General features: G+C 41.5%; 1 protein-coding gene across 4 annotated transcripts in view; it reads right to left on the bottom strand.

Annotated features, from left to right (window-relative positions):
* The window catches only part of LOC105468521 (collagen type XIV alpha 1 chain), a 250678-nt gene that overhangs the window by 25428 nt on the left and 199926 nt on the right, over window positions 1–25324 (bottom strand). For all 4 annotated transcript variants that reach the window (XM_011718738.2, XM_071067877.1, XM_071067879.1 and 1 more), the window contains exons 41-44: window positions 16824–16877; window positions 16282–16353; window positions 1918–1953; window positions 832–898 (exon numbers count right to left, since the gene is read on the bottom strand). In XM_011718738.2, the coding sequence (XP_011717040.2) occupies window positions 832–898; window positions 1918–1953; window positions 16282–16353; window positions 16824–16877 (229 nt within the window). The remainder of the gene's footprint in view (window positions 1–831; window positions 899–1917; window positions 1954–16281; window positions 16354–16823; window positions 16878–25324) is intronic.

Consider the following 25324-nt stretch of genomic DNA (forward strand, 5'->3'; position numbering starts at 1 on the left):
AGATAGTTCACCTCTGCTTGGCCTCAGATATTCCTGGAACTGAACAAATTACGGCAAAGAGAAGGGCCCACGCTAGTAACCCTTTGATTAGATTACTGTGATAAAATATATAATCAGTGGGCAGAGGGGAAACGTGCAAAAGTGGTGGGTATCTAAGCAAATGGGCACTGAAATACAGTGCTATCAAAAAGCTCAAGAAAAATGAAGAAATGGGACAGGCATCATATCAAGTTTGTTCTGATGTAATTTTTGGCACAAAGTCCAAATATAATATCATCTCAAACGTCAGAGCAAGCCTGTCCATGTGTGTGTGTGTTTGTACTTTGGTAAACATCCTGAGAGATAAATGAGAAGACCTTAGGCTAACCAGAAGATAATGGATGTGAAATGGATAAGAAGGAAATATTCATTTAAACCTTGCAAGTTAATAAAAATCAACACCATAAATTGTCTTTCTGAGGTAGCTTCTGAAGATGTAGTCTGGCAGCTTTCAAGTGCTGAACACTTGAGAAAAAAATCCTACCTACCTGGAGAGACGAGAAAGGAATAGAAGATTTGATCTGGGCAGTCAAGTTAAATTTACATGGGCAAACAGGCGGTTCTTGGACCGATGACACAAAGGAATTTGGCTTTTGTACCATCGATGTAGAGCTCTAGGGTAATCTGTGATGATCTCTTTGATGGGTCAGTGAGGGTCATGTGTAAAGCTTCTGTGTCTGCACCAGGACATTGCTTTGGAGTTTTCCTTAGTGGTACGCTCACGGGAAAAGCAAACTCTTCTAGATGAGAGTTTGTTAAGGGGAACAACTTCCGTAACCATTATATACTTACTCTGGATGAGCTGTTCGCATACTTGACGTGCCACTGATCTCACCATGGCTTGAGACTGCAGGTCACCCTGGATGAAAAAAAAAGCATACTCCTGACTCAGTTGTAAGCCCAGCCACATTACCAGGACTTCCAGGATGTGGATCTGACTTGCCCCATTGTTCCCATCAGGGATCTTTGGCTCCTAGCAATGGGTGGGTTTGACCACCACGGTGCATGCAGAGAAGGGGTAAGCAATTTGATATTCATGGTTCAAGGATCCTGGGAGTCCTTATTAGATTAACAAGCACAAATAAGTATTTCTAGTCCCATATTCTAAAAAATTTAATAGTTTTGAAACAAACCCATATATATTTAATACCTGATTTATAGCTCTTTAGAGCTTATAAAATACTGCACTTTCTTGAGCAGTGGCTCATTTAATACTAATAGCAACCCAGAGGAAAGGTGTTAAACCCGTTTTATAGCTGAATAGCATTAAACACACGGCCCAAGATTTCATAGAGGTAATTGGATGAGACCAAGGCCACTGCTGTTTCTGCTATAGCCAATGGCACAATTATATTAGCAGCTGCACAATTTCTGGAAGGAGAGAGACAACCCCTAAATCAAGCTGACTTCAGTTTTGGGGCCAATTCTTTGATTCTATGCCTGCCATTGTCTTCCTGGGTGTGAACGCTGGAGCATCAGAAAACTCAGGAGTGCCATGCTGCCACTTGTCACTTGTATAAAGTTTTTACTTTTCTGAAGCCTTTTCAAATCTATTATACAATGTTCTCATCAAATCCACTTCGTAAATTATATGAGAGCGATTCTCTCCATTTTATCCTTAAAGAAATGAGCCCAAGTTCATTGACCTGGATGGTAGCAGATATGCAACTAGAAACTAGCTCTCCTGACTCCCAGCCCACAGGGATTTTACCTCTGGAAAACGTGGCCACAGTCTAATGAATTGGGGAAAGGGAGAAACAGGGACTGGTACAATAGCAATGAATAATAATGTTAGTAAGTGACGATCCTTTATCAGGCTTATGCAATGGAAGGGGTGCAATCAGCTGGGGCCAGAAAACAGAGCCACAGGATACTTACCCGCTCTCCTCGTTCCCCCTTTGCCCCAGGGACACCCTGTATGAATGGAAAATTGTCAAGTTACTTATGATATTTCACTTAGTTAAGAGTGATCATCATGCATCTTTTCTTATTTTATTAAGACATTTTTCTTAGCACCAGTAATTCTGCAGCAAAAATCATTACACAACAACAGAAAATAGACAGCAACCAGTAAGCACAACAAACATAAAAGCTGTTACTCATTCTACTCCTTCGGCTTTTTTACGCAGAGACATGGTATATTTTGGCCACAAAATTTGAATCATGCAGCAATAATACTGCTTCGTAACACATATTTTCACCGAGTAGGTCCTTCGCGCCTTTCCACCCTAAACGCCACTCTACGTACTGTACTCAGTATACTGAGGATCCTTCACAATGTATTTCACAAATCTCTGCTGAATAGTTAAATTGTTTCAGTTTTTAAAGGAATATCTCCAAAAGGATAGAAAAAACTGCCTCTCAATTTAGGAGTTCAAGTCAGAGATGAGATTAGTGAAATCCCACAGCTTCACTCTGATTTCTGTGCAGCACGATGCTGCACAATTCTTCCTAAATCTCCCCAATATGGGAGCTCACATTTATGTGAATTCTCAATTGATTTGTTATTTTCTTATGTGGCTTAGCTACTCTTTGGCTCATAAGAAACCTTGCCGTTATTAAAATGCATCTACTTTAAAAATCATATTTTCAGGGTTTCTCCAGTGAAATTATACATCTAATGAAAAACATGTGTCTTCAGAAGGATTTCATATTTTTGTTTAAACTCGGAGGCAATGTTCATTGAAAAACATTTTTATAGTCTCGACTGAAAGGAGAGTGAATGGTATTTATTAATGGAATTTGCCACGTTGTCAGACTGTTTCCAGTTGTTATTTCAAACAGGTCCCAAGTCAAACTCGGTATCTTCTTCAAAATCTGTAGTCAGTGAACCGTTACCCAAATTCAAACTTCTGGTTTCATCCCATGGTGTGCAGGTAAACTGGCTTCCCAGAAAAAGAAAATGCCCTGACTTGTAGCGTTTGCTGATTTTGGAGGTTTAGTGTTTCTATCACAGCTGATTTCAAGCTACAAATGCTCTGTCACTGAAGATGGAATTGGAAAGGGAAGAGAAATGCATGATTGACTCTCCTGTGCAGATATTTAAGCAGCCCACCCTGGTTCTATCTTTTCTCCTCTTCTCCCTTGCCCTGCCATGTCTATTCAATACACACACACACACACTCACAAACATACACCACATACAGATACCCACACACTTTTTTTTTTTTTTTTTTTTTAGATGCAGTCTCCCTCTATCTCCCAGACTGGAGTGCAGTGGCACGATCTCAGCTCCCTGCAACCTCTGGCTCCTGAGTTCAAGCGATTCTCTTGCCCCAGCCTCCTGAGTAACTGAGACAACAGGCGCACACCACCACATCTGGCTAATTTTTGTATTTTTAGTAGAGACGGGGTTTCACCATGGTGGCCAGGCTGGTTTCAAACTCTTGACCTCAAGTGATCTGCCCACTTCAGCCTCCCAAAGTGCTGGGATTACAGGAGTGAGCCACCGCATCTGGCCAACACTTTTTTTTTTTAACGTAATGTTAGAATCTTAGTGTTGGGTATATGGGCGTGGTGTTTACTCAAAATTCTTTCAATTTTGTGTGTGTTTAAAAATTTTTTATGCTAATACTTTGGAAAGAATGTAGGACACTGGACCTGCAAGCCGGGTTAACTCTCTGAGTTTCTTTGTAAGATGAGGCCACTAAATGAAGTGATCTCTGGGGTCTCTTATCAGTCTAACACGCTGTTCTCTCATGATGCGGTCATTATGCAGAAGCAGGGAGCACAAGAAACAGAAACTGATGAAAAATACAAAGTCTGGGCTTCCAAGGGAAGGATTCCAACCTCTACAGAGAAAGAAGATCCTCACAATTTGTGACCTTTATGTGAGTTCCATGAGGCAGTCTGTGTCCAACTTGTAGACTTCTGTACCCCCACGTCCTAGGATGGTACATGGGAGTGGCAAATTTTCAAAAATCATGTGCTAACTGAATGAGTGAATGGATAGCTGAATTTCACTTCAAGTTTGAATGGCAAGCCAATTTGTGCTTCATTTCAACTACCCTGATTGTAAAAAAGAAAGAAGATGGCCAGGCACAGTGGCTCACGCCTGTAATCCCAGCATTTTGGGAGGACTGCAAAGGCCTGATCACAATGCAGGTGGACCATGAGGTCAGGAGTTCAAGACGAGCCTGACCGATATGGTGAAACCCCATCTCTACTAAAACTACAAAAATTAGCTGGGCATGGTGGTGCGTGCCTGTGGTGGCACATGCCTGTAGTCCCAGCTGCTCGGGAAGCTGAGGCAAGAGAATCGCTTGAACCTGGAAGGCGTTCCATTATAAAACTTTTTTGCAAAAGTAAGATTTGCATAGCACACTCCCGCCCCAGCCCAAATTCTTTTTGGAAATAAATGTACTGACTGTGCCTTCTTCCCTCATTCCTCAGGTTTCACAAACGGACAGATCTCTAAAGAGACCTGTGTGTGATGTTCCCCTTCTTGTGTCCAAGTGTTCTCATTGTTCAGTTCCCACCTATGAGTGAGAACATGCGGTGTTTGGTTTTTCGTCCTTGCAATAGTTTGCTGAGAATGATGGTCTCCAGCTTCATCCATGTCCCTACAAAGGACATGAACTCATCCTTTTTCATGGCTGCATAGTATTCCATGGTGTATATGTGCCACATTTTCTTAATCCAGTCTATCATTGATGGACATTTGGGTTGGTTCCAAGTCTTGGCTATTGTGAGTAGTGCTGCAATAAACATATGTGTGCATGTGTCTTTAGAGCAGCATGATTTATAATCCTATGGGTATATGCCCACTAATGGGATGACTGGGTCAAATGGTATTTCTAGTTCTAGATCCTTGAGGAATTGCCACACTGTCTTCCACAATGGTTAAACTAGTTTACAGTCCCACCAACAGTGTAAAAATGTTCCTATTTCTCCACATCCTCTCCAGCACCTGTTGTTTCCTGACTTTTTAATGATCACGACTCTAATTGGTGTGAGATGGTATCCCATTGTGGTTTTGATTTGCATTTCTCTGGTGGCCAGTGATGATGAGCATTTTTTCATGTGTCAGTTGGCTGCATAAATATCTTCTTTTGAGAAGTATCTGTTCACATCCTTTGCCCACTTTTTGATGGGGTTGTTTTTTTCTTGTAAATTTGATTGAGTTCTTTATAGGGTCTGGATATTAGCCCTTTGTCAGATGAGTAGATTGCAAAAATTTTCTCCCATTCTGTAGGTTGTCTGTTCACTCTGATGGTAGTTTCTTTTGCTGTGCAGAAGCTCTTTAGTTTAATTAGATCCCATTTGTCAATTTTGACTTTCATTGCCACTGCTTTTTGTGTTTTATACATGAAGTCCTTGCCCATGTCTATGTCCTGAATGGTAGAGCCTAAGTTTTCTTCTAGGGTTTTTATGGTTTTAGGTCTAACATTTAAGTCTTTAATCTATCTTGAATTAATTTTTGTATAAGGTGTAAGGAAGGCATCCAGTTTCAGCTTTCTACATGTGGCTAGCCAGTTTTCCCAGCACCATTTATTAAATAGGGAATCCTTTCCTCATTTCTTGTTTTTGTCAGGTTTGTCAAAGATCAGATGGTTGTAGATGTGTGGTATTATTTCTGAGGGCTCTGTTCTGTTCTGTTCCATTGGTCTATATCTCTTTTGGTACCAGTACCATGCTGTTTCGGTTACTGTAGCCTTGTAGTATAGTTTGAAGTCAGGTAGTGTGATGCCTCCAACTTTGTTCTTTTGGCTTAGGATTGTCTTGGCAATGCGGGCTCTTTTTTGGTTCCATATGAAATTTAAAGTCGTTTTTTCCAATTCTGTGAAGAAAGTCATTGGTAGCTTGATGGGGATGGCATTGAATCTATATATTACCTTGGGCAGTATGGCCATTTTCACGATATTGATTCTTCCTATCCTTGAGCATGGAATGTTCTTCCATTTGTTTGTATCCTCTTTTATTTCATTGAGCTGTGGTTTGTAGAGCTCCTTGAAGAGGTCCTTCACATCCCTTGTAAGTTGGACTCCTAGGTATTTTATTCTCCTTGAAGCAACTGTGCATGGGAGTTCACTCATGATTTGGCTGTCTGTTTGTCTGTTATTGGTGTATAAGAATGCTTGTGATTTTTGCACATTGATTTTGTATCCTGAGACTTTGCTGAAGTCGGTTATCAGCTTAAGGAGATTTTGGGCTAAGATGATGGGGTTTTCTAAATACAAAATCGCATCATCTGCAAACAGGGACAATTTGACGTCCTCTTTTCCTAATTGAATACCCTTTCTTTCTTTCTCCTGCCGGATTGCCCTGGCCAGAACTTCCAACAATATGTTGAATAGGAGTGGTGAGAGGGGGCATCCCTGTCTTGTGCCAGTTTTCAAAGGGAATGCTTCCAGTTTTTGCCCATTCAGTATGATATTGGCTGTGGGTTTGTCATAAATAGCTCTTATTATTTTGAGATACGTCCCATCAATACCTAATTTATTGAAAGTTTTTAGCATGAAGGGCTGTTGAATTTTGTCAAAGGCCTTTTCTCCATCTATTGAGATAATCATGTGGTTTTTGTCTTTGGTTCTGTTTATATGCTAGATTATGTTTATTGATTTGTGTATGTTGAATCAGCCTTGCATCCCAGGGATGAAGTCCACTTGATCGTAGTGGATAAGCTTTTTGATGTGCTGCTGGATTTGGTTTGCCAATATTTTGTTGAGCATTTTTGCACTGATGTTCATCAGGGATATTGGTCTAAAATTCTCTTTTTTTGTTGTGTCTCTGCCAGGCTTTGGTATCAGGATGATGCCGGCCTCATAAAATGAGTGAAGGAGGATTCCCTCTTCTTCTAGTGATTGGAATAGTTTCAGAAGGAATGGTACCAGTTCCTCCTTGTACCTCTGGTAGAATTCGGCTGTGAATCCATCTGGTCCTGGACTTTTTTTGGTTGGTAGGCTATTAATTATTGCCTCAATTTCAGAGCCTGTTATTGGTCTATTCAGTGATTCAACTTCTTCCTGGTTTAGTCTTGGGAGGGTGTATGTGTCCAGGAATTTATCCATTTCTTCCAGATTTTCTAGTTTATTTGCATAGAGGTGTTTGTAGTATTATCTGATGGTAGTTTATATTTCTGTGGTATCAGTGGTGTTATCCCCTTTATCATTTTTTATTGCATCTATTTGATTCTTCTCTCTTTTCTTCTTTATTAGTTTTGCTAGCAGTCTATCAATTTTGTCGACCTTTTCAAAAAACCAGCTCCTGGATTCATTTGTTTTTTTAAGGGTTTTTTGTGTCTCTATCTCCTTCAGTTCTGCTCCGATCTTAGTTATTCCTTGCCTTCTGCTAGCTTTTGAATGTGTTTGCTCTTGCTTCTCTAGTTCTTTTAATTGTGATGTTAGGGTGTCAATTTTAGATCTTTCCTGCTTTCTCTTGTGGGCATTTAGTGCTATAAATTTCCCTCTACACACTGCTTTAAATGTGTCTCGGAGATTCTGGTATGTTTTGTCTTTGTTCTCATTGGTTTCAAAGAACATATTTATTTCTGCCTTGATTTTGTTCTTTACCCAGTAGTCATTCAGGAGCAGGTTGTTCAGTTTCCATGTAGTTGTGCAGTTTTGATTGAGTTTCTTAATCCTGAGTTCTAGTTTCATTGCACTGTGGTCTGAGAGACAGTTTGTTATAATTTCTGTTCTTTTACATTTGCTGAGGAGTGCTTTACTTCCAATTATGTGGTCAATTTTGGAATAAGTGTGATGTGGTGGTGAGAAGAATGTATATTCTGTTGATTTGGGGTGGAAAGTTCTGTAGATGTCTATTAGGTCTGCTTGGTGCACAGCTGAGTTCAATTCCTGGATATCCTTGTTAACTTTCTGTCTTGATCTGTCTAATGTTGATAGTGGGGAGTTAAAGTCTCCCATTATTATTGTGTGGGAGTCTAAGTCTCTTTGTAGATCTCTAAGGACTTTTTTTATGAATCTGGGTGCTCCTGTACTGGGTGCAGTACATATATATTTAGGATAGTTAGCTCTTCTTGTTGAATTGATCCCTTTACCATTATGAAATGACCTTCTTTGTCTCTTTTGATCTTTGTTGGTTCAAAGTCTGTTTTATCAGAGACTAGGATTGCAACCCCTGCCTTTTTTTGTTTTCCATTTGCTTGGTAAATCTTCCTCCATCCCTTAATTTTGAGTCTATGTGTGTCTCTGCGCGTGAGATGGGTCTTCTGAATACAGCAGACTGATGGGTCTTGACTCTTTATCCAGTTTGCCAGTCTGTGTCTTTTAATTGGAGCATTTAGCCCATTTACATTTAAGGTTAATATTGTTATGTGTGAACTTGATCCTGTCATTATGATGTTAGCTGGTTATTTTACTCGTTAGCTGATGCAGTTTCTTCCTAGCATTGATGGTCTTTGCAATTTGGCATGTTTTTGCAGTGGCTGGTACCAGTTATTCCTTTCCGAGTTTAGTTCTTCCTTCAGGAGCTCTTGTAGGGCAGGCCTGGTGGTGATGAAATCTCTCAGCATTTGCTTGTCTGTAAAGGATTTTATTTCTCCCTCACTTATGAAGCTTAGTTTGACTGGATATGAAACTCTGGGTTGAAAATTCTTTTTTTTAAGAATGTTGAATATTGGCCCTCACTCTCTTCTGGCTTGTAGAGTTTCTGCAGAGAGATCCACTGTTAGTCTGATGGGCTTCTCTTTGCGGGTAACCCGACCTTTCTCTCTGACTGCCCTTAACATTTTTTCCTTCATTTCAACTTTGGTGAATCTGACAATTATGTGTCTCGGAGTTGCTCTTCTCGAGGATTATCTTTGTGGCATTCTCTGTATTTCCTGAATTTGAATGTTGGCCTGCCTTGCTAGATTGGAGAAGTTCTCCTGGATAATATCATGCAGAGTGTTTTCCAACTTGTTTCCATTCTCCCCGTCACTTTCAGGTACACCAGTCAGACATAGATTTGGTCCTTTCTCATAGTCCCATATTTCTTGGAGGTTTTGTTCATTTCTTTTTACTCTTTTTTATCTAAACTTCTCGCTTCATTTTATTCATTTGATCTTCAATCACTGATACCCTTTCTTCCAGTTGATGGAATTGGCTACTGAAGCTCGTGCATGTGTCATGTATTTCTCGTGCCATGGTTTTCAGCTCCATCGGGTCATTTAAGGACTTCTCTACACTGGTTATTCTAGTTTGCCACTCGTCTAATCTTTTTTCAAGGTTTTTAGCTTCTCTGCAATGGGTTCGAACTTCCTCCTTTAGCTCGGAGAAGTTTGATTGTCTGAAGCCTTCTTCTCTCAACTCGTCAAAGTCATTCTCCATCCAGCTTTGTTCTTTTGCTGGCAAGGAGCTGCGTTCCTTTGGAGGGGGAGAGGCACTCTGATTTTTAGAATTTTCCAGCTTTTCTGCTCTGTTTTTTCCCCATCTTTGTGGTTTTATCTACGTTTGGCCTTTGATGATGGTGACGTACAGATGGGGTTTCGGTGTGGATGTCCTTTCTGTTTGTTAGTTTTCCTTCTAACAGTCAGGACCCTCAGCTGCAGGTCTGTTGGAGTTTGCTGGAGGTCCACTCCAGACCCTGTTTGCCTGGGTTTCAGCAGCAGAGGCTGCAGAACAGCAAATATTGCTGAACAGCAAATGTTGCTGCCTGATTGTTCCTCTGGAAGCTTCATCTCAGATGGGTACCTGGCAGTGTGAGGTGTCATTCTGCCCCTACTGGGGGGTACCTCCCAGTTAGGCTACTTGGGGGTCAGGGACCCACTTGAGGAGGCAGTCTGTCCGTTCTCAGATCTCAAACTCCATGCTGGGAGAACGACTACTCTTTTCAAAGCTGTCAGAAAGGGACATTTAAGTCTGCAGAGGTTTCTGCTGCCTTTTGATAGGCTATGCCCTACCCCTAGAGGTGGAGTCTATAGAGGCAGGGAGGCCTCCTTGAGCTGCAGTGGGCTCCACCCACTTCAAGCTTCCTGGCCGCTTTGTTTACCTACTGAAGCCTCAGCAATGGCAGATGCCCCTCCCCTAGCCTCGCTGCCACCTTACAGTTCGATCTCAGACTGCTGTGCTAGCAATGATCGAGGCTCCGTGGGCGTGGGACCCTCCGAGCCAGGTGCAGGATATAATCTCCTGGTGTGCTGTTTGCTAAGACCGTTGGACAAGTGCAGTATTAGGGTAGGAGTGATCTGATTTTCCAGGTGCCATCTGTTACTACTTCCCTTGGCTAGGAAACAGAATTACCTGACCCCCTGCGCTTCCCAGGTGAGGCGATGCCTTGCCCTGCTTCAGCTCATGCTCCGTGGGCTACACCCACTGTCCTGCCCGCACTGTCCAACAAGCCCCAGTGAGATGAACCCAGTACCTCAGTTGGAAATGCAAAAATCACCTGTCTTCTGTGTTGCTCACGCTTGGAGCTGTAGCCTGGAACTGTTCCTATTTGGCCGTCTTGGAACCGCCCCAATTCATTTAATTCTTATAACACTCCTATACGATTAACTTATTTAGTGCTTATAATACTCCTATAAGATTAACTCATTCATTCTTTATAACAACCCTATATTATTCCCATTTTCCAGATATGGAAAATGAGGAACTAAGAGGTCATGTCACTTGCTCAAGGCCATGCAATAAGGAAGTGAAAAAACTGGGGACCTGAACCTAAATTGTGGGCTCCAGAATCCACACACATCCCGAGTACACCCTACCGCTCTGTTGAAAGAGAACTCTGCTCAGCAATTCTGCCAGCTCGTATCTTCTATTCCAGGGAAGATAATATTTTCTCAATTAAAATAAAGCAAAACAAGCAAACATACCATGCCTAAAGCCTAACTCTAGTAATTCAGAATTAGGTTGCAACTTGCGTCATTTTTTAAAAAATCTATTTTATCTTGAATAACTTTATTTCTGCACCAATACATTTTTTGACAGTTTTCCTGCTATTCTTGCTATCATTTATTAAACTGGCTTGTTTGAAAATGTTTCAAATCTAGAGAACGCAATTATAGTGCAAACCTGATTGACATGGTAAATGGAGAGCATCAGCTGTTGGCACCTTTTGGTATGTAGGGATGGATGTGTTTAATTGGGCTTGAAATTCCTCAAACTCAGTCTCATGATGCTGGTTATTAAGTAGCCAAAGGGTGCAGCTGGGCGGTCTCAGTGAAAGATCTTTTTAATGAAATATCTGTATGGCAAGACATTTTTTTTATTCCAACTTTTCTGACATCGTTCCTTTGATTTTTACAAATTAAAACAAAAACAAAATAAAAATTCTTGAGCAAGTGAAGGCCCATAACTCCACCAAAGTATGCTTTGAGGGAAAACACATATTCCCTGCAGATGTAGGCAGGAAAAAGTGGCACACTTTCCTTTAATTTTAGGAGCACTCGAAATGTAAAGAAAGGAAAATACAGTGGCTACATTCATAGATTCACCGAATTTTAGTGCTGGAAGGAAGAGGAATGATCTTGTGGTTCAAGTACCACATATTAAAGATGTCTGTTAAACTAAATCAAAACATCTTAGGCTGGCTTGAAATGTCTTCCATGACCTGACCCCTAATCTATAAGAATATTCTTCTAATATGCCTCTAACATGCCTTTGAACATCAGCCTAACTAGAATATAAACGTACCTTCTTTTTTTTTTTTTTTTTTTTTTTTTGAGACAGAGTCTTGTTTTGTCTCCCAGGCTGGAGTGCAGTGGTATGATCTCGGCTCACTGCAACCTCCGCCTCCCGGGTTTAAGCGATTCTCATGTCTCAGCTTCTTGGGTAGCTGGGATTACAAGCAGCCACCACTACACCCAGTTAATTTTTGTATTTCTTTTTTAGTAGAAACGAGATTTCACCATGTTGGCCAGGGTGGTCTCAAACTCCTGACCTCAAATGATTCGCCTGCCTTGGCCTCCCAAAGTGCTGGGATTACAGGCATAGGCCACCCCACCCAGCCTTCTTTTTTTCTTTTAATAGATACATATTAAGTACTCTCTATGTGTTAGACACTGAACTGGGGTCTAGGACTCTACACAGGAGTATGATAAAATTTCTGTTCTTAAGGAATTATGCTTTTAGTGGAGAGACAAACATCAATAGTTGAAATACAGTACCTAACAGCCTGCAAAGGGAGGGGTGGCTTTACACGGGAGATGAGAAGCCTTAAAGAAGGATTTGCCGGGAGCTCACCAAGTAATGAAAAAGAATGCAGCCCAGTAAGGCAAACGAGCATCCCAAAGAGCATCCTGTAAGTTGTTAGCATCCCCAAAGACAAACGTGTGAAATGGTATGGCATATATTTCGGGAACTTTAAATAATGTATGAGTGAATCCAAGTGAAGGGAGGATGGTAATCCAAGTTGGAAAGGAAAGTAGGGGCCCATCCTAAAGGGCCATGAGCTCTGTGCTGAACAATTGGGCTCCTTCCTCCAGGGATAAGGAGGAGATTCAAGCCAGACAGTGACATGTGGGAGTTGCACTAAAAGATGTTCTGGCAGCTGGGGAATGGACTAGAACAGGGCTAAAGCAGAGGCCGGGGGGCCAATGAGAGCCTCTCAGGATAGTCTTTGGGAGCAGCGAGCAGGGCCTGAAACAAAACTGCAGTAGTCGTGATGGAACTAGAGAAAGAATTGAAAAATAGTAAAATGTACAGAGACGGGGGTGCTCTGTGTTTGCCTTATGTTTTTCTGCAACTGTCACCTAAGTGATGCAATCTTTCTGTCTCTGTGGGTGGGAATCCTACCCATATTCTAAGATCTCAGCAAAATGGTCCCTCCTTCTGAAGCCACCACTCCTACCCCTCAGCTTAGGGGTCTCTTCATGGAGCTTTCAGAGCAACTTCCTTGTCTTTCCCTTAAGGCATTTCACACTTTCTGCCCTTTATTACAGCTTCGTATATAAAAATATCATTCTCTCTGGATTTCTCAACAGTATGGAAAAATGTCTTGAGATCTTTTGTATCCCTCATGACCGGTCCCCACCATTTAATCTTATATGGATTGTGCTCACTCCCTAAATATTTTAAACGAATGGTTAGGAAACTGACATTCTGAAAGGCTAGATGATTTGTGCAAGTGATGTGGCTTACAGCTACTTTGAGTCATGTCAGGGCTACATCAGGAACCCAGGTATCCTGACTTCTAATGCAAAGCTCCGTCAGTGATGTAACCCTGGACCTGTCTACCTGGCTGAACACATGGCCCCAGCAGTAAGCAGCTCCTTCTTTCGTGTGCTTTATCACTCTCTAACAGCTGCAGAGGAAGAACTGTACCTAAGCCAACGCTCAAAACTTAGATAGAAATTAGGACCTCAGCAGCAGCAATGTACGTTCTGCCCTAGGGAGCCGGCAGCTGGAAGCAGAGCGCACAAAAGCAAGCGTTTCTGGCACCCACTGTAGGAAACATGTTGCTATTTTCAGCGGTGCAGCCTGTCCCTCTTGGTCCCTTTCCCTCATGCCTTCCTAGACAGACATCCATGGGAAATCAATCAAGGCCTTAACACCATGACACAGAGCCTGCTGTCACAGTCATGCCAGTCTGGCAGGCAGCAAGCATCTGGGAGCCAGCAAGTCCAGAAAAGTCTGGGCTGGACAGTTCAGAAAGCAACTTGCTTTTGAGAGGAAATCCCCAAGCCAACTGTGGTATCCTTACCCGATGCTTATAGGCCAAATGGTTTCTGCCTCTGGTCAAAGTGCCAATGGCACAAAGGCCCCTCCTGCTGCTATCAAGGGCCCCTTTCTGCTGATTTACAATGAAAACCACATTATGAGCAAGTGTTTTATTTATGGGAAAATTTTATTGGCATTTCTGTAGATACTACATTTGGAGTCTAATCCAGAGCCACCAAGGCCAGGTGGGTGAGCAGGGTGCTATCATAGTTACTCAAACATTCCAGGTCTCACTCTAGCTCTCCACGCTCCATGTCAACTCTCCCATAGCTCTCAGAGCCTGCATTTCTTTCCTTCCCTCTTTCCTATTCCCTCCCTCTTGGGTCAGGATCGGTCTATACCTCGCTTTTTCCTAGCCTGGCTTAGCAGAAACTAGTTCTAGGAGATGCTAGTAAGAATAAGAACCTCATGCACAAATACATTTATTGTCTAACCAAATTAAACTAGTTTTGGGTGTTTTCTAATTGCACTTCGGGATGCCTCAAAGCTTTTGATGTCCTAAGACTTGCCATGAATTTCCGAGAAACAGATTAGGCAAGCAGTTTCTGTGCATGTGGCTTATACAGCTAGTTAGGCTTATACAGCTAGTTAGGGTCAGGTCAGGGCCACTTCTTTGACCAGGACCCCTTGCTGTCTGGCACTGTGGATATATTCTAAAACTCTGGTTCCCAGGAGCACATTCTGGAAAGTGGACTGAAGCCAAATACCAGAGAGTATGTTTTTAAGTTTCTTTTCTGGTATGATACAGCTTTGAATTAAATGAATAGATAAGCTTGCAGTGAAAGAATGAAGACAGGTATGTGTGTGGCTACGTGTGTGTGTGTGTGTGTGTGTATGCATGCATTTTTTCATGTGCTCACACATGTGGGTTTCAGTGTATGCTTCTAGGTGCAGGATCATACTTGACAACATGTTTTTGAATTAAAAAAAGATGTGTGAAGATAAAGCAATCAGATTTTCTTCTGTGACCCAGTACTAGGTTGACATAAAAAGAAGAGATCTAAAGGTATTTTGAATGACATTGTAATCAGAATAAAGATGCAGCTGTATAAAGTGATTACTAAGGATAGCATTTATTTGGATGTGCAAATTAGGATGTATTTGCTAAAATCAAGATGCATTATTTATGTGCATACCCTGTATGGGTTTGTGTACCTACATAAGTCTCATGTGAGTCATGGTCCAGAAAAGGATTCTGAGGATGAAATAATTTTATTAAAATGAGTTTCAAGAATAAGAGGAGCAAGACTATCTGGGTTGCTAGAGGAAGACAGGCCACTTTCTGAATGAGAACCAACATTTCTGTTACATCTTGTTTACTATGGTAGGCAGAAAAAAAGGCCCCTCAAACTTCTTTGCCCTAATCCCCAGAACCTGTGAATATGTTACCTAATGTGGCAAAAGGGAATTTGCGAATGTGACTTAGTTAAGGATTTGGGAGTTATCTAGGGAGATTAGCCTGAATGTAATCACATAGGTCCTGAAGAGAACCTTTCCTGGCTGTGGTCAGAGAGGAGTGACCATGGCAGAAAAAGGCCAGAGAGATGCAACATTGCTGCCTTTGAAGATGCAGGTGGACCATGAGCCAAGGACTATGGGAGGCCTTTAGCAGCTAGAAAAGGCCAGGAAAGAGATTCTCTCCTCTAGCCTCCAGAAAGGAAACACCGACACCTTCCCTTTAACTCAGTGAGATCTGTGCCAGACTGCTGACCTGCGGAACTGTAAGATAACAAATTTGTGTTGTTTTAAGCCACTGAGATTGTGGCAATTTGTTAAGTGGTAGCAGGAATCTAATTCACTAGACGCTTCCATCCTCATCCATCGGATTTCACTGCTGCACACGTTCTTAGCGCGTTTGCAGTCGTACACATCTTTGCATTTTTCAATGTTTTAGTTTATGGATGCAGACTTAGCAATTCACAGATAAATATCAGAATGCTGACTAACATCTAACCTAGAAGGAACAACTTGCATGTCACCAGAAGATGCCAAGCATGTCTCCAGAGGCCGTGTAATACAATGACCTCATTTTACAGATGAAGAAACAGGCCCAGATGTGTTCATTTGTTTTTCGCCCACCTTTTCCCTTCCCCTCCCATTGATCACATTTAAACACCAACCTAAGAGACTAGAAGAACAAAAATCAGAGTTAAAGAGTTCTGTTCCTTATGTTTTCACTTATAACACCTCTCACTTATGTGTGAGTGTGTGTTTTAATGGGAAATTCTGTCTTGTAGAATTTAGAAGAGAAAAATCTAATCTTACGTTCCTTAAACCTTGAATTTCCCAAGCTTTGTATTTTTCCCTTTGGGAACCCAGCTTGATTAACACATAGCTGTTGTGCCCTACCTCTGGAGAGATAATATTGAGCTTACTTAGCCAAATGCAGAATAGCAAGCAACAGAAATATAAGCAAAAGCATGACAGATTATTCCCTGTTAGGACCATTTATCTTTAGCCATGACATATGCACAATCTGATCTTCATCTTTATCCTAGAAGCTTTTCCAATTTCCTTTATGAATTTCCATAGAGAACAGTGCTGAATAAACATCTCTGACTAGCAGAGAGGCTGGTAAATTTAAACACATAAATAAACGTGATGACTGGGCATTCATTCTGAGCGACTACGGCTGCATACTCACGGGTGGTCCCAGGGCGCCTTGCGGTCCCATGCTTCCTGTGATTCCTGGGACTCCAGGGGCCCCAGGGATGCCCTAGAAGAGAGGTAGGAAAATGGAACAAAGTCAGGAATCACACATTCTCATCAATGACAGCCAACTTTTAAGCAAGCGTAACAAATACACACCATGATAGCTTCCCTCCCCCTCATCACCGGGACCTCATTCCTGTTCCCAATTCCCAAAAATGGAGGGAAGACTTTTTTTTAGTCTCCTCACTATATGTCAGGTGTGGTTCTTTCAAATTCAAGCCTTACTTGTGATTTAATAAAAGCTAAATCAATGCAGGTGATCTTCTGGCAAAATGACTCTGAGATAGAATAGTCGGGCAATAGGGATACATTATCTTTCTAAAAAGTTTTAAGAAGAGTTCTCTACCAAGGGATGAGTTGTTACACTATAGTGAAGGTGGCTGCCGAGTAAAAGATCTGGCAAAAGAAAACCTCTCAAAGGAAATGAAATGCTTTAAAACAGAGTGTGTTCCAGCAGTTTCTGGAAAGGCTTACTATTGGCCCTGGTGGTCCTGGAGGTCCCGAGGATCCATCCTTTCCTGGAAGGCCCTGGTGAAAAGAAACACAGTGTGTCAGCTAAGCAGATGCTTTACATGGCTTTCAGAATGGGCTCATCTAACTCCTTTTCATGTTTGGGGGTCAAGTCCTGCTGCTTGCTCTGGACTACCAAGGATTCACTGCCTTTAAACTCTTCATGGAAATTGGTTTTGGCAAGGTGTTTGTGTCTGTTGGCTCCATTAAATTGTTCAGTGCAAGAATTTTAGGTGTAAGAAATGCCACTTACGAACTTAAACAGGAACTTGCTTCCAAAATGTGCTTTTACTAAACTAGCATAGCAAATGGGAAGAGGATCCATTCTTGGTCATTAATGAGCAGATGAAAAGATGAATTAGTGTCTTTCATGACCTAAGAGAGTCTTGGGCAAGGAATCTCTATCAGAGGAATCTGTCTTTCATTAGGAGTACTGCAATATCTGAAAGTCTGCAACTTCAGGAGTAAGCTGGAGGAGATTTGGGAGGATTTCCTGCAGCAATGACTGAGCTTTGACTACTGGGCAGATTTACTGTGGGCTTACAAATGAGCACGTGTTTGCGCCTCATTCCCTGGTGGAAGGATTTAAGGCAGAAAGCCAGTGATGTTCTTTATAAAAACATCTTCTTAAATTATAGAATATATATGTATGTGTGTGTTTTTTATGTTAAGTGTTAAAAAAACTATAAGAGCTGGGATGATTTACTCCTAAATGTTTATAGCTCTTAATTATGAATGCTGGCCTTTCCAAAGCAGTTAATTTAAGAGAGAATCTTCAATCTAAATTTTATCATATTCATAAAATTTCATAAAATATTTTTTCAAACACTACCTGTTACTACAGGGAGAAGTTGAATTTTCACTACGGAATTGATGTCCCATTGGAATAATTATTTTCCATCTCAAACTAACTCAAACCTCTCCTGGCATCTTTGCAGACTCTCCCAACTCCCTTTCTGACATTCTTGCCACTTTTCCAGTGAGCCGTCTTTTCCACTTATTTTACCATGAAAATCCATCCTTTTTTTTTTTTTTTTTTGAGACAGAGTTTTGTTCTTGTTGCCCAGGCTGGAGTGCAATGGCGCAATCTCAGCTCACCGCAACCTCCCCTTCCCAGGTTCAAGCGATTATCCTGCCTCAGCCTCCGAAGTAGCTGGGATGACAGGCAAGCGCCACCACGCCCGGCTAATTTTGTATTTTTCGTAGAGATGGGGTTTCTCCATGTTGGTCAGACTTGTCTCAATCTCCCGACCTCAGGTGATCCGCCTGCCTCAGCCTCCCAAAGTGCTGGAATTACAGGCATGAGCCACCGCGCCCAGCAGAAAATGCATCTTTTAGGTCTGTCCAGACTCACATTATGTCTCCCTACCTCAAGGTGTCAAATAAAAGACAGCAATGATAAGGTTGAGGGAGAGGAAATGGTGTGCGAGTTAGGAGAGTGTGAGAGGTGGTGCCAAGGCAGGGTGATATGGTTCGGCTGTGCCCCACCCAAATCTCATCTTAAATAGTAGCTCCAATAATTCCCACACGTCATGAGAGGGACATGGTGGGAGGTAATTGAATCATAGGGGTGAGTCTTTTCCATGATGTTCTCATGATAGTGAACAAGTCTCACGAGATCTGATGGTTTTATAAATGGGGTTCCCCTGCACATGCTCTCTTGCCTGCTGTCATTTAAGACATCACTTTCCTCCTCCTTTGCCTTCTGCCATGATTGTGAGGTCTCCCCAGCCATGTGAAACTCTAAGTCAATTAAACCTCTTTCCTTTATAAATTACCCAGTCTCGGGTATGTCTTTATTAGCAGCGTGAGAAGAATAATACATAGGGGTAGGACGAGTGTGGAGGAGAAACACTGGTCAGCAAGGCCCTTCGCCACACTCTTAACCTCAGAATGCTAGCGAGTCAGAAACCAGATAAGGCAGAGGATGCATGGGCTCACCAATATTTGTGATTTTCCTTTCCTGCCTAGGCACATTGCTTAGCTGTTTTGCACTCTCTCTGCAATTACGCTGGAGTCACATGGCTGAGTTCTGGCCAATGAAAAGGGGCTAATTTCAGGGGGCTAGTATGAGTTTTAGCTCAAAAAAATTTCCAGTGGGTGATTCTACGCTTTATTTTCTCACTCTGGAGCAAACTTAAAGCCCAAATGTTGAAGATAAGTTTTCCAAGATGAAAAGACGCTGAGTTCCTAAATGACTGTGTGGAGCAGAGACTCCCTATCCACCACTCCTCCACCCACCCTTGCTGACAGCTCTGGATTGTGAACAAGTAATCAACTTTCATTCTATTTCATTTTATTGCATTAAACCACTGAGATTTTAGGGTTGTTTATATAATTGCTGTCCAATCCCGATACATAAGTTAGTATTTTTATTTTTACTACTACTTATATTCTTGCACTTCAGTCAAAAATATTAGTCTTGATAAACCCTGATACAGATTACATTACACACACATATACAGGTCCTTAGACCTGCTAACTAAACAATAAAAATTAATGCTGATATCAGTTGAAATAAACAATTTTATTTTATTTTTTTAAGACAGTCTTACTCTGCCACCCAGGCTGGAGTGCAGTGGCACAATCATGACTCACCTCTGCCTTGACCTCCTGGGTGCAAGTGATTCACCCACCTCAGCCTCCCACGTGACTGGGACTATAGCCATATGCTACTATGCCACCCCTATGATTCAATTACCTCCCACTGCGTCCCTCTCATGACATGTGGGAATTATTGGAGCTACAATTTAAGATGAGATTTGGGTGGGGACACAGCCAAAACATACTAATTTTTGTATGTTTTGTAGAGATGGGGTTTTGCCACATTGCTCAGGCTGGTCTCGGACTCCTAGGTTCAAGTAATCTGCACGCCTTAACTCTCCAAAATGCTGGGATCAAAGGCATGAGCATTGCGCCCAGTCAATAAATTATTTTAAACGGAGTTTAAATGTAGCATGTCCAGGAAGAAGGACAAACATCAATCAAAATATGTGATGGATGAACAGGACATTAGAACTCATCCATTTCAACTCCTTCATATTACAAGTGAGAAAACCTGGGGCCAAGAGAGAGTTGGAAGAAAACCTTACTAATTTTTTCAAATAAGTTTATAATAATATATTCTTATTTCTGAGATGAAGTTCTTAGAAAAATGGACCCTGGGCACATATTCATTAACTTAAGGAGACATTTTCAAAAAGTCATCTTTTGCTTCCTGCTTTAAAACTCTTCCAGCAGGAGAACTCTTCCACTTCTAGGGAGTGAACACGCACCCATGTGTGAGCCCACAGAGGACCTGTGGCCAACGCAACCGCCCAGCAACCAAAACTGCAGTGTTACTGCAGGAGTTCTCCCCGAGTCACTGCCAGGCTGTGTCCAGAGGGGAAACATTCCAAAAACAAGTGAGGGGAAACTTTTCCACAGAAGGAGGCAAGCTGTAGAAAAGAAACTGCAGAAAATTGCATTGTTCCAAGGAAGAACAGCAGGAAATAACACATTTATTCCCCTCTCCTAATCAGATGAGAAGGAGTTTAAAAAACAACAATCTGTCAGTGTTCTCATCTATGACACTGGAAGGGTACTCTTGTGAAGGGGCTTGAATTCACTTGATTTATGGACATGATGTGCATATCATCTGGAAGGATGAATGAAATGTTGCTCCTACATATGAGCTTAATTTGGTGAAAGGGCTAGTGCTTCAGTGTGATCAAACCAAAAGTGGAGGCTGCGGCTGGGTGTGGTGGCTCACGCCTGTAATCCCAGCACGTTGGGAGGCTGAGGCAAAAGGATCACTTGAGCCAGGAGTTCAAGACTAGCCTGGGCAACATAGAGACACCCCTATCTCTATTAAAAAAAAAAAATTAAAATCAAAAAGAAAATGACTCCGTGTGGTGGCTTGTGCCTGTAGTCCCAGCTACTCTGGAGGATTGCTTGAGCCCAGAAGGTTGAAACTTCAGTGAGCTGTGATCACACCACTGCACTCCAGTCTGGGTGATAGAGTGAGACCCTGTTTCAAAAAATAAATAAATAAAGCAGAGACTGGATAAGACGTTTGTTTGCTTTAAGTTCTACCTAAAGAGTATCCTCAAAAGTTGGAATTTCTTCTTTCTCTTCTTCTTTTGAGGGCAGAAAATTATGTTTTATTCACTGCTACATTCCTAAAACTTTCTTAACACATTGCTGACACAAAATAGGTACTGCACGTGACCAGGTGCAGTGGCTCATGCCTGTAATCCCAGCACTTTGGGAGACTGAGGTGGGCAGATGACCTGAGGTCAGGAGTTCGAGACCAGCCTGGCCAACATGGTGAAACCCTGTCTCTACTAAATATACAAAACTTAGCCAGGTGTGGTGGCTCATGCCTGTAATCCCAGCTACTTGGGAGGCTGAGGCACGAGAATCACTTGGACCTGGGAGGTGGAGGTTGCAGTGAGCCAAGATTGTACCATTGCATTCCAGTGGGTGACAAAGCAAGACTCCATGTCAAAAAAAAAAAAAAAAAAAAAAAGGTACTGCACTAATAAATACTTAATTTGAATAAAATTGAGACTCCTTCTCTACTTATCATGTTGAATAAGTAAGCGTGAATCACAAGTAGAATGCGTCTGGAAATGCATAGGGTGAGGGGAATGCTGGTGTCATTCTCCTTGCTCTTGAACCCTCTGCAAGCAGGTCGAAAAGACATCAGGAGTCATCCTACTCCAAGAAGCTGAAATTTCATTTCAGTAAAAGCTTAGGGTTAGGATCCTAGAAGCAGACCCAGATCCTTGTGTATTTGACTTATTGCAGGAGTGTTCTTGGAAGAAACCCGTAAGGTAGTGAAGGAAGTTGGGTAGGGGCAGGGAAGAGGTTAGGTAGAGTAGTGAGTTGTCTAAACTTCTGCCTGATCCCATGGGGAGCTCTGGAGTGTGAATTACACATCACAGTTGACTCACAGTAAGAGTCTATGAACCAAATCAGTTAGTCATTGACTGAGGGCCAAGATAACATTTCCAAGGGCAATTTTCTGGAGAAGGGGACAATTATGAGTTGTTATCAGTCAGCACCATAGCAGCTGGTGATGTAGTTCACCTGCCAGGTAAAAGGGATCCAATCAGGGCACCAACAGCATCCACTACAATGCATTTTATTCTGGCACTTTTTTCATGAATAACTAAACACTTTTAGATATAATGGTTCAAGAACAAAGAACAAATTTGTTCGAGAACAAAGGTGGGTTTTGTTTTTGTTTCTGTTTTTTGAGATGGAGTCTCACTCACTCTGTTGCTCAGGCTGGAGTGCAGTGGTACAATCTCAGCTCACGGCAATTTCCGCCTCCCAGGTTCAAGAAATTCTCCTGCCTCAGTCTCCTGAGTGGCTGGTATTACAGACATGCACCACCGCACCCAGCTAATTTTTGTATTTTTTTTGTAGAGACAGGATTTCACCATGTTGGTCAGGCGGGTCTTGAACTCCTGACCTTAAGCGATCCACCTGCCTTGGCCTCCCAGAGTGCTGGGATTCCAGGCATGAACCACTGCACCCAACCAAGAACAAAAGTGTTTTTAACATTACTGTAAGTTATCTGTTTGCGTTGTCTCAAATTAAATTTTTCTTATAAATTGTGATAACTAAAAGGATATTAGCCTTAACACCATTTCAAAAACACAAAGCCATTTTTCCTAAAATTTCTTCTTAACCCTAGAAAATTAAAGATCTTCACATTTTCCATCTCAAAATAGTTTTATTTTTAAACTCTTAAATGACACCAGTAAACCTACCTTTGAAAGAGTTTTCATTTGCAAGCCTTGCATTTGTCATATTATCCAGAAATATCTGTACAGGTAGCACATGCTGGGGATTCTGCTAGGCTCTAGGTAAACAATGATGAACAAGACAGCCACTCTTCTAAGAGTTTACAGTTTTGAGGATAGTCAAACAATGAAAAGAAACCAACAATGTGTTACACAGTCTCTCAGACTATAGAGTTCCAATGAGAACATGTAGGAGGCGCACCTAACCCAGGCCTGGGGACAGAGACATTTTCACAGAAGAGGTGGAATTTAAGTCAAGTAATCAGAATGGTTGGGTCCATGGCATGAGTCTCCCTGTTCACACACCACTGCATGTTACAGCTCTCACTGGCAAGCCAGTCAACTCTTAAAAAGGCAGAGTTCAGGCCCTTCTTCTCACATCTTCATTTCAGGGTGAGCAGCAGTAGCAGAAGCTTTTTATATAAAAGCAATAAACTTGGTGAAAAGAAAAATTTTGTAAGGTATCTGCATTTTGTAGGGTAAATTAATGGGCAAATTCTAGCTTTGTCATTCAGCTTAACTATAATCAGAGCTCAATGAATGATCTTCAACTATTGACAGCTAAAAAAGTGCTTGCATGTCCCCAAACCTTTCTATATGTATAAATTTTCCATTTTACACCAGGGAGCTAATCTAAGAAGATGTGTGTTTAGGGATTAAGCAACCTCATATAAAACAGAACACTTGGCCAGGTGCGGTGGCTCATGCCTGTAATCCTAGCACTTTGGGAGGCCGAGGAGGGTGGATCACTGAGGGGTTCGGGACCAGCCTGACCAACATGGCGAAGCCCCATCTCTACTAAAAATACAAAAACTAGCCGGGCATGGTAGCTCACACCTGTAAGCCCAGATACTCAAATGGCCGAGGCAGGAGAATCGCTTGAAGCCAGGAGGTGGAGGTTGCAGTGAGCCAAGATCACACCACTGCACTCCAGCCTGGGAGACAGAGTGAGACTCTGTCTCAAAAACAAACAAACAAACAGCAGAACATTTAATTAAGCAATGTACAGTGAATATTAGGAAATAGAAGGTTAAACAATAAGCATAATACGTGAATTCACTTAGGCTGACTTTTTTTTTAAATGCATGAAATCAGTCACCCACAGACAGGGATTTTTTTTAAATAACATGAATAGCTCTAGGCATTTTTCCTTTTTAATATTCCTACCTCAAAATATTAATATGCACCCATAGTCCACATTAAAAATAATTCTTGCTATAAAAACTTGAAAGGATTTTTATAATTTGCTTTTAAAAACATTTACCAATGAGCAACTTATTAAGTTATGGTTGGCTATGATTTATCAGCAAAAGTATACCTAACCCACAATCTGCTTTCAAAATCACTAATATTTGAATAAACACTAAATTTAACTATGGCTGAAATTGGCAAAGCATATTGTTACATAGACATTTAATTAAACACTTCTTAATTTCCATTTTTGCAGTTTTCTTTTCCGTACTATAGAACAAATATATGTGCTTTTTTTCAAGTTTCTAAACATTTTTCGGTAGGCTCTTTAAAAGTTTGTAGTTTGTAGGTACTGTGCCCATGGTCTCTCAAAAACTGACCTGCCCATAAATAGTGTTGCAATTGAAAATCAAGTCAGAAGGGAGAATACTTGTTTCTGTAGCCAGCAGAAATACTGCTTAGAACTAATGACTCAATTATAATATTCTTCATTCATTCATTCTTTGAAGCAGACAATGGTAGGTCATGATAACTAACCTTAAGATTCTGGCCAATTGTTAAGGTCATTCAACTGACGCTATGCCCTCGGGTAGAGTGGGGTCTGTAAGCAGCTGGCAACAGATGAATTTGTTGAAAGGGGCCAGCCAGGCTCAAGCAGTCAGGGTTAGAGAAATGCTTCTTGAAGAAACCCCTGTTGCACCATTTCAACCCTGTGGCATGCTCTGGACTTCTGTAAGCAGACTAGTGTGGCAGCTAGCCATAAGAAATAAGGCTGCTACTTGCAGCAAAGGATTAAGACCAACCACCAGATTAAGAGGCCAAGCAACTAGAAGCCACACACCCTGCAAACACTGTCCCAGGCTAGAGATCCAGGATCAATCCTTGTGTTGGGTCACATGGGGAAATTTTCAGTAACACAAACTTGCACACACACACACATTAAAAATGTATATGTATATATGCACAGATAAACATATACATCTATTTATATGTTATATATACACATATACTATTTTTATTTCATTTATTTATTCATTTATTTTTAAATTTTTTTTTAGGTTCAGGGGTACATGTGCTGGTTTGTTATACAGGTAAATTGCATATCACAGGGGTCTGTTGTATAGATTATTTTGCTACCCAGGTAATAAGCATAGTACCTAATACGTAGTTTTTTGATCCTTATCCTCCTCTCTCCCTCTACCCTCAAGTAGGTCCCAGTGTCCATTGTTCCCTTCTTTGTGTCCACATGTACTCAATGTTTAGCTCCCACTTATAAGTGAGACTATGTGGTATTTGGTTTTCTATTCCTGTGTTAGTTTACCCAGGATAATGGCCTCCGGATCCATCCATGTTGCTTAAAAGGACACTATCTCATTCTTATAGCCAAGGCAATCCTAAGCAAAAAGAACAAAGCTGGAGGCATCACACTTCATGACTTCAAACTGTACTACAGAGGTACGGTAACCAAAAGAACATGAT

The sequence above is a fragment of the Macaca nemestrina genome, chromosome 8, assembly GCF_043159975.1.
Source record: "Macaca nemestrina isolate mMacNem1 chromosome 8, mMacNem.hap1, whole genome shotgun sequence".
NCBI classification, from domain to species: domain Eukaryota; kingdom Metazoa; phylum Chordata; class Mammalia; order Primates; family Cercopithecidae; genus Macaca; species Macaca nemestrina.